This window comes from Sinocyclocheilus rhinocerous, unplaced genomic scaffold (genome assembly GCF_001515625.1).
Source record: "Sinocyclocheilus rhinocerous isolate Xijiao unplaced genomic scaffold, SAMN03320098_v1.1 scaffold927, whole genome shotgun sequence".
Lineage (NCBI taxonomy): Eukaryota > Metazoa > Chordata > Actinopteri > Cypriniformes > Cyprinidae > Sinocyclocheilus > Sinocyclocheilus rhinocerous.
Window position 1 is genome coordinate 222,697 of NW_015649229.1, and position 9,664 is coordinate 232,360.

The following is a 9,664-nucleotide window of genomic DNA, read 5'->3' on the forward strand; positions in this document are numbered from 1 at the left end:
ACATCTAGTGGTCCTTAATCAGCACTCCAAAATGTTTAACTGTTAATATACCTTATCTCTAGAATGAATCCAATATTTATGTGTATACACACACATATATATTCAGTGTACAGCACATATAAACATAAGCACTACGGGCCTCATTCATGAAATACAAGCACAACACAAATGTATGGTTTGCAGAGAATTTTGTAAACCCATTCTTGGGTAAATGGCTGCATGCATGTCAATGTACAGTAAATGCACACAAACACTAAAAAATGGCATTGAATGCAACCATTTAAGAACTGTTTACAGATGTGTAAATTGTTCATAAAACTATTGATTTTACAAACAACTTATACAGCAATGGCTTCATGAATGAGGTCCTATGTGTGTGTGTGTATACAAACAGAAATACAAATATATAGCTCATAATCTATTCTAAAATGGTAGACTTCGGAAAGTAACACGGTCTAGAGCTGACGGAGATGCTCGTGTTCAAGAATTCTGAGCAAGATAAATGCACAGGTTGTGTTAGGAAATCCATGGGAAACACTGACAAACTAGTTTCATACAGCAGAACACTAAATATATAGCTTATTATCATATAGTTCACTTTTCTGTAAAAGGTGTCAAGGATACATCATGTTCACTGGTTTCACAAAAACACAACCTCTTCCCTTTTTCAGTTTCACGAAGAAAAAAAAATAGTTGGAGAAAAAGTAGTTGGAGATGGATTTTTCATGGCCATTTTTTTTGGACAACAGAAACATTCTCAAGAGTTTGTGTTGTAAACAGACCATTTCTGCAATTGTCCTGAGGACCAGTTTGGCAAAAGGCAAGTGTTTGTTTCGAGGACTAGAAATCTATTAATCTCGATCACAGTTACAAGAAACTACAACAGCCTAAGGGCACCTACAGACTAGAGTTGACTTGATTTCAATTGGGATAAAGTATCACAACGATGTAGAAGAAAACGCAAAGGTTTGCCAAAGTAACAACCATAAATTGACAATATTTTACCTGTTTTTGCAGTGCAATCTGTCATAAGTACCAGCTGACTAATGGGAATTCAAATTCTTGCTTGGTTTTCAAACTGACCCAACTCTTTCCACCCTCCCAAATGCTTTCATAAGAGATTCTTACTGTGTAGGCACCCTCATATGCAGTGGTGGGTTTTAGGGGTTTTGTATTCTAGATTAACCAAGGGAGGTTCAGTTGTGACCTTCTCTCTATTGTTGCTTTTCCACTGCATGGTACGGCACGGTACAGTTCGGTACAGATCACTTTTGGCCAGTTTTCCACTGGGTACAGTACCTGGTACTTTTCCAAGTGAACCGTACCGTTACCAAAACGTGACGTGTAAACTCTGCTGATCACTGATTGGCCGGAGAGAATCGTCACTATCTGCGTCACTGTACACCAGACCCGCTAGATTTAAATCAGTCCAGCCAGCGAAGGATCGAACAACTGTTTTGAACGAGCGCACCTTTTTTTAACAACCAAAAAAATGGCTGTTTCGTTGTCTGTTGAGGAAGTACAGACGTTCCTCTCGTTGATAGCAGAGGAGCGGATCCAGTGAGAAATTGATGGGGCGATGCAGAATGAAAATGTTTTTCAGGATTCGCGGCAGTAGAGGCGGCACAACTATAACGAAATGTGAATAATTCCACCCACTCTAAAGCGGTACTAAACTGCAGTGGAAACGCAAACCGAGCCGAGCCGTACCACGCAGTGGAAAAGCCCCATATGATCCTCCATATAGGTACCAGCTGACCAATAAGAATTCAAGATTCTCAGTTGGTGTTCTGACTGAGTGACTCTTTCCACATTCCCAATTGCTTTCATGAGAGCTTTCTCTAGTGTGTAGGCACCCTTGTATACAGTGGTGGGTTTTGGAAATGTTTCTATTCTAGACGAACCAAGGAAAGTTCAATTGTCCATGCCTTCATTATATAGACAACCTTCACTCTACGATCATCCACTTGTCGTAGGTAACAGTTGACCAATCACTTCTTGAGAAACCAAGTTCTCACTTGGTTTTCAAACTGACTTCCACACTCCCAAATGATTTCAAAAGAGCTTTCTCTAGTGTGTAGGCACCCTTGTACGCAATGGTGGGTTTTGGGGATTTTATATTCTAAGTGGACTAAAGGAAGAACAGCTGCCCAAACCTTTGTATATAGACAACCTTCTCTCGATGGTGCTCCACTTGTTGTAGGGACCACTTTACTAATGAGTATTCAAGATTTCTGCTTGGCTTTCAAACTGACTCAACACTTTCTACACTCCTAAATGCTTTCGGATTTTGTATTCTAGATGAACTAAGGGAAGTACTGTTGGCCAAGCCTTCATATACGTATAAACAACCTACTCTCTACAGTACTCCACTTACCGTATTCCAGCAGCTGAGTTCAATACCTTAACCTGCAAGCACTTCAAGGTAAAATTTGTTGAAACTCTTCACAACATCCATCAAACCAGCCTCAATCATGACGATACAAAACATACAGCCACAAAGCTACAACACCGACTGGGTAAATCATTGACATTGACTCATTCTAATAGATGTCAAATAGCTTTTCTACAGCATAATGTACAGTTGCTTTACACTGGACAGTTGGCTCAAATGCGGTGTTCTGCCCCTTCCCTACATTCCTGGGCCTGGCTGGATCAACCTGGCACCCAGCTTTGGGAGGAGGTTCGTTTGGTACTGGAGAAGCTTTCTGAAGTCAGGTTAGCATTCTGAGAGGAGATGAGATGCGAATCGAAGCTGAACTCCAGGCCCTCGGCATCCATCAGATCGTTGCGGGTGATGGTGTCCATGTCGCAATCGAAACTGCCACTTAACGCCTCGAGATCCAAGTCAGATGGGAATTGGTCCTGAGACACCAACTGAACGGAGGTCACGCTGCCGTTGAGACCTGCCAATAACGAATCGGAGGAGTTGAGCTGCATAGATGTGCTTCTGAAGGGAGACTGTTGGAGATGTTGCTTCATCAAGCTTTGGTAGTCTGGCTCACTGCTCGAGACACAGTTCATCCGCCATCCAGATGGCGACACCTTCTTGAGCCCCACTTGTCCTACAGGCCCAGCCTCGTTGGACATCATAGGGTCATTACGCAGCAACAGGACACTGCGACGGGCATTCTGGGAGGAAAGGGAGGCACTGGCTTGCGACATAAGCGGATCAGATTGGGTAAGAAGGACATCACTGCGACTGTTGGACTCGGAGCTGAGCAAGTCCTGCAGACTTTGATCGCTAAAGAGGGAACCGCAGGAGAACGTGGCCTGCTTGTTTTCCTGGATCGTTTGCATTGGAGATTGCCTCAGGCCAGTGACGGATGGAGGGCTAAACATGGAGTTGGTGCCATAGCTGCCAGAGGGAATTGCCAGACTGCTCCCAGAGCAGCTGAAGGTAAACACGGGGCTTCCCTGTAGGTTGGCCCCACTCTCGTCTTGGCCTGGAGACTGGGAAGCCGTCAGGCTGATGTTATCTAGAAGGTCGTCCATTAGGTTGTCGGAGAGGCCATCATTGAGGTTCATGGTTCCTGCGAGATCAGCTAGACGGGGTAGTTCGGTCAGTCCAGTGGACGGAGACATACTACTAGGGCTCGAGTACAGCATGGGCGACAGGGGGGAGTCGTCATCGGGAACTTCATCCAACTCAAGGTTGGCAAGAATTGGGGAAAGGCGTCCGCTTAGGGTGCTGGCATTAGAGTTAGTGCGGGAACGGAAATCCGTCCAAGCGTCGAGCTCGTCGCTACTGCGGGAGGTCGGGCTGCCGGTCCATTTGGACAGGCTGGAGGAACTCTCGGAGCTTCCGTCCTGAGTGGCCTGAAGAGCAGCTTTCTTCTTTGCGGCACGGCCACGGGCGCTCTTGATGAGCTTATTACTGTTGTCCATTGAAACAGCACGTCTCCGTGGAGCTTTACCCCCTTTTCCACCATCAGGGTTAACCATCCACCATGAACTTTTTCCTGTTCCTTCATTCTGGACCCGGACAAAGCGACTGTGGAGTGACAGGTTATGTCGTATTGAGTTCTGCAAAAAGAGAAGAGTAGATAATGAGCTGTGCATCATAAGACATGCTTGAAACATTCATATACTTCTTGTTTTAGATTCCTCAGCTCCATATATTAACAATCTGGCCATTAAGAAGTATAATAATGGCCTCATGTTCAAGCAAAATAATCTTGAACTCTACAGAGCACAATGCTGAGTGACGAACAATGCCACTCAGACTTGATTGCTTTAAAAAGAGATTGAAGGGTCATGTGACCCCTCTGACCAATAGAGTCCATTTGGGTAGGTCAAGAATTTAAAGCCTAGGCCCTAGGTCTTCAACCCCTGCATCTGGGTACCACTGTCCTGTGAAATTTTATTTCCAACCTGCTTCAGCACACCTGCTTGTGTTTTTTCAAGTGATCCTTAAGAAGACCTTGATTAGCTGATTTGTTAATAAGGATATAAACAAATAAATGAACAAGTAAATTAAATTAAACTTTAAAAAAATAAATAATAATATTTAACAAGTAGGCATTTGTGGTTCCCATTGAGGTTTGCAATCAAAAAGCCTGTGCCGAAATTCAACTAAACTTGCACAACACTTTTAAAGTATACAATATTCCAAAGCAGCTTTATAGAAAAAAAAAAGGACTGTTCTCATTTGAATTTCACACACACTGTTCAAATTGGTCTGGGCTCTGTGGTCAAGACCAATCTACAAGTAAATCAACCCACTCTACGCTGTCCGTTGGGCTGTGCAGATAATTGGTCTGTGCTGTGAAATTCAACTGGGTAACTCCGAGTGTTCGACTTTTGGCATTTCACGTATGCAACAGAAAACAGGCAATTTTAGGCACACCAGTGTAATCACTAATGAAACATCACATTTGGTTACCAGGATTTTCTCAAGGTAGTAATGCACCATAATACTAGTCAACTATCTAAAAATTTTCCTACTGCAGAGAAAGCTGAAAGATTCATGTAGACTTCCTCAATCGTGTACAAAGTTTAAGAGTGCAGTGCAGTGCAGTAAAGCTGCATTAATGTGGACTGCAGAACAGAAGGTTCAGCAATCCATAATGCAGCATAAGGGGATGTGATAAAATTCACAAGCGAGACATGGTTTTCCTCTTTGATGAATAGTCAAGCAGACTGAGTCTAAAAATGGTGTGAATTTATCAAATGCAGTGCCTGCTACATCTTGTAGAAAGCTGGACTCAACACTGTCCATGAACTCAACACTGTCCATGTCCTTTGAACCTCTCAAAGAGTGAATGGGCTGACCTCATAACACTTCACTTCCATTAATGCCTTTGCTTCAAGTCTATTACTGGATTTAATCTAAGACAGAACTTTCTCCTCTCTAAGAATAACATGTTTCCTAACTCATTCTTAAAGTACGTAAGCAGTTTTCCTTTTTTTGCTTTGTTAAGCTGGCTAACTGAATTGATTGGATTGAGAATCTAATCTAAGAGACATCCATCAGATTGTTTGTTGACATTCATAGCTACATTGATTACAAAACAGATCATTACCAACTAGACTTGGAATAAGAGCAGTGTCCTCAATGACAAATTCAATCAGGGTTCAAACCAGTTTGAATATTTAATTTATTAATGTTTGCTCTTCCTGCAATTACAATAACAACTGCAACTGAAGAGCATATTTGACATATGTTCTATATGTTTATTATATCCTAATGTTTTTGAGTCCAAGACCTAGGTTTGTTGTCGACAGTTTTCATGAGATTTATCCGTTCATAAAATTTGCATTAGTAAACCACTGCATTAAATAGAGTGTCAGATTATGTGAATGTAGCACTGCAAATCATTTTAAAGATTGTGTGGTGCTGCTTTCTATTGAATTAAATCTACACAGGACCATGAAAAATAACTATAATAGATGAAAAGAGGGGCTGAAATCATCTGAAAGCCATGATGCAGTCCCTTTTGAGCAAAGCACCACTCAGAACAGCACTGGAGCTCCGCCAGTTTACACACAACGCTGTCTCTCAGAGTCAAACACCAAAGCTCTTCACACGTTGCTACACACTGACCTACATAGTTTCCAGTCAGCTGATTGCTTCTTATGCTGTAGCCGAGAGCCAATCAGGAGTGGAGGTGGGGACGAAACAGCCAATAGCAACCCTGACACTGACGATATGCCCATGGTTTCTCTTTTTTGCCTCCTTCAGTGGCAGGCAGATGCAAACACTCTGCAGGATGGCTTTATCTGCACTGAGTATGGCTGACTGTTCCTACAATCTCATTGGACCTTTTTTTTTTACAGAATCACCAATATGTCTGTTTTAGCAAATACACAGGATTTAAACATTCAATTTGGCAACTAACCTACATGTTACTGTGGACTGCTATCATTATGATGTGTAAAGTATACATTGACTCTTAAATGTCTCAATGATTATGCAATAAGGGCAAAAGTTATTCAAATTAATTAGGCATATTGTGTAAATATTAAATACAACAAATTATACATTAATTATTCTATTTCCCTGTTTAATACTGTAAAGCTGCTTTGACACAATCTGCATTGTAAAAAGCACTATATAAATAATGGTGACTTGACAATAATTTAAAATTAATTAGATATTTAGAAAAATTTTAATTTAAAAATACTTAAAAAAAAAAAAAGCTTGTTTGGGAAGGTGCCAAATCATCTATTTAAATGTAATATCTGCACAACAGCCTTACATCTGCCGGATTGCACAGGGATTTCCAGAGGTTTTTCTCTAATTCAAATCCAGCTATACCAAGAGCATTCATTAGACTTGATTCCATGTTGGATAAATTGCTTTTCCAGGCCAAGCTAATCCCTCAAATCAAACAGGGATGAGAGAAGCGAGCATAGCAAAAGCCCTATATTGTTGGAGTTTATCTTCATGAAAAAAGGTGCGATCCTATTGATCATACAAAGAATGATTAGTGAAAATGTTATAGATATTGCTACATCTCATTCTTTTGATCACGCTTCAGTACTTGGTGAAATTATGAGGAAAGCAGGGGCATTTAAAAGCTTTTTATCAGGGGCACTTTCCACAATTTATCTGCTGTAACGCCCTTTGGCATGACCACAACAGCATGCACTTTATCATATTGTATATATTGTATCATATTTACAATATTGTCCATATTTCCAGCATCCGTGTTGCACCCTGTAAGAATATAAGCACCAATATGGGGGGTGAATTCTTGTAAACTCTGACACTTTTTGCTGTTGAGATGTCCCAATGAACCTGAAATCACCACGTTAGCTGCAACAAAATGGATTTCGAGAACACAAACAGTCCCTGATATGCACGTAAAGCAAGACAAGGTTAAAAACCAGCCCGTCTCTTTGACCTGACGTACCTTCCATCCTGCAGAGCTGTTGCTGTCACCTTTGTCCTTGAAGTATGGCACATTCCGGACCATCCAATCATAAATCTGGGCCAATGTCAGTCGTTTCTCGGGCGAGCTCTCGATGGCTTGAGTGATGAGGTCCGCGTAGGAATAGTTTCCCCAGGCGTTCCTGCGTGCAGAGGATTTTCTGGGCTGCTGAGGAATCAGACCATTGATGCTGGAGTCGTTGCATGCGGGCAGAGCATGTTGGGAAGAGCCGTAGGAGTCTTTATCACTGACAGCAGCACTGGTTTCTATGGAAGGAGCAGCAGCGGCAACAGCCTGGTTTCCTTCTGTCACACTGACAAGCTTTGATGCGCCTGTAATGCCACTAGATGCACAAGCATCATCAGTGCCATTTTCATCCACCTCTTCCTCAGGAATGATTCCCACCTCTGCTGGTTCTGATTTCCCGGCATTGGACTCCGGTCTGGGCAGGGGCCAAGTGCAGGACCTTGGCCTTTTTTGGGGCTCGAAATCAGGGTCTATGTCGACGTCCACAGCCAAGGGCTTATCCATCTCCTCTGCCATATTTCCTGGACTCCTTCAAATGAATGAAGTATGGACGGCTTTTCTGAACAACAGCAGCAGTGCCCTCGTGCATGCCATTAATGGGTCACTTCTAGAGTCCACATTTCAATGCGGGACACTTAAGGAATCGAATTTTAATGTCGTGAGATGTTTAGGAATATTTACAAATGCGCTCATGGCCACTTTCAGCACACAGAAGAATTCGTTTTATGAATCTTAGTTTTAAGAGTTAAATAAACGACAAAACGAGCGAAAATGCCCCCATTCGACTCGTTTAATGAAGCTTCCGTGGTTCAAAAGCATCAAGAATAGAACGGACGGTCGAATTTGTTACATTGTAGCACGACGTCGAGCTGCGAATGTGTTACACTGTAACATTACATCATAATGCGAATGTTACTTTGTTTCAGAACGCAGCTGCCGCCTTTTAAAATCAGAAGGGCTGAACGTGCGCGAAAGTGTCCTCAAACGATCAAGCCATACCTCCACAGCCGTCCGGCTGCAAATCAGCACGAATGAGTCCTAACACGATTTTCCCCAATAAACCTCCATGAGCCCTCTTCCATGTCGGAGCAGGACGTTGCGTCCCGCAACCCGCGCGATCCAGCACTGCCAAAGCCCCTAATGCGCTGCTGCTCCGCTGCAAACTAGAGAAGAACAGCAACACAAAGATCATCCGCCCCCTGGAACCAGTGGGAGGAACTGCTTCTTAAAGGGCCGGAGTGCAGCACTGGAGCTCACCATCCACTGCCACACAAGTCATCTTCACATTACACAGACATGCCATCGCAAGAGCTCTTATTTAATACACTCTTTCGAATAATGGTTTCTAGACAAAGTGCCTCGCACGCAATAGAATGTAACTACATTTGTATATTCTTTGAAATATATATGTATACTATCATTTTTTCATAGGCCCTGTTGGTATCTGCTGTAATAGGTTTATTTTTCTTAAATTGTATAGACAGATAGATAGACACATATAGTTAATTATAATTAACATAAATGTTTTTATTATTATTAGAATTATTATTAAAATAACTATTACAGCATCATTGCTGTATTATTATTAAATTAGGCATATTGTTATTATTTTTAATGTGACCCGCTTTTATCCAGCTATGACTGGAGTCTTTATCTCATAGTATAAGTGTAATTTTTTTATACATATTTTTAAAGTTCTACTTATTTCCTTATTTTTTTTAGTAGAGATGTTTGCATTTTTAAATTAAGGAGAACATATTTTAAAATACTAATAGGAATATTAAATAAAAAATAACTAGGTGAACAATAAAATCAAAAAAAAAAAGTGTACAAAAGTACACTTTTCTTTGACAAATTTGAGGCATCACTCATGCACAATGTGTGCTACAGACAAGAGACCGCCAAAATGTAATACTTAAAATTTGGGGTTTGAACAAATTCCTAATCCTAAGTATGAGATTGACTTAAGTATCATCACAGCAAAGGTCCGACCATGTCTCCTTCATTAGACCTAAATAAACATGACTAATATTCTAATATTATGTTTTGGACACAAATGTGAGCCTAAAGCTTTTCCATAAAGCTGAATAAATAAGCTTTCCATTGATGTATGGTTTGTTAGGATAGGACAATATTTGGCCGAGATACAACTATTTGAAAATCTGGAATCTGAGGGTGCAAAAAAATCAAAATATTGAGAAAATCGCCTTTAAAGTTGTCCAGATGAAGTTCTTAGCAATGCATATTACTAATCAAAAAAT

General features: G+C 41.2%; 1 protein-coding gene across 1 annotated transcript; it reads right to left on the reverse strand.

Moving 5' to 3' along the window:
* Positions 1–1,562: 1,562 nt before the first annotated feature.
* On the reverse strand, positions 1,563–8,661 carry LOC107710427 (forkhead box protein O3-like). The gene is made up of 2 exons (XM_016515196.1): positions 7,359–8,661; positions 1,563–4,026 (listed from the first exon to the last, which is right to left on the reverse strand). The coding sequence occupies exons 1-2, from the start codon at positions 7,917–7,919 to the stop codon at positions 2,656–2,658; spliced, it is 1,932 nt and encodes a 643-aa protein (XP_016370682.1). The 5' UTR covers positions 7,920–8,661; the 3' UTR covers positions 1,563–2,655.
* Between the last annotated feature and the right edge of the window lie 1,003 nt (positions 8,662–9,664).

Bases quoted from the DNA above. Each gene is read 5' to 3' on its own strand.
- LOC107710427 (XM_016515196.1), bottom strand. From the start codon at position 7,919: ATGGCAGAGGAGATGGATAAGCCCTTGGCTGTGGACGTCGACATAGAC. The intron at 4,027-7,358 runs GTACGTCAGGTC...CTCTTTTTGCAG, and splicing joins ACAGCTCTGCAGGATGGAAG to AACTCAATACGACATAACCT.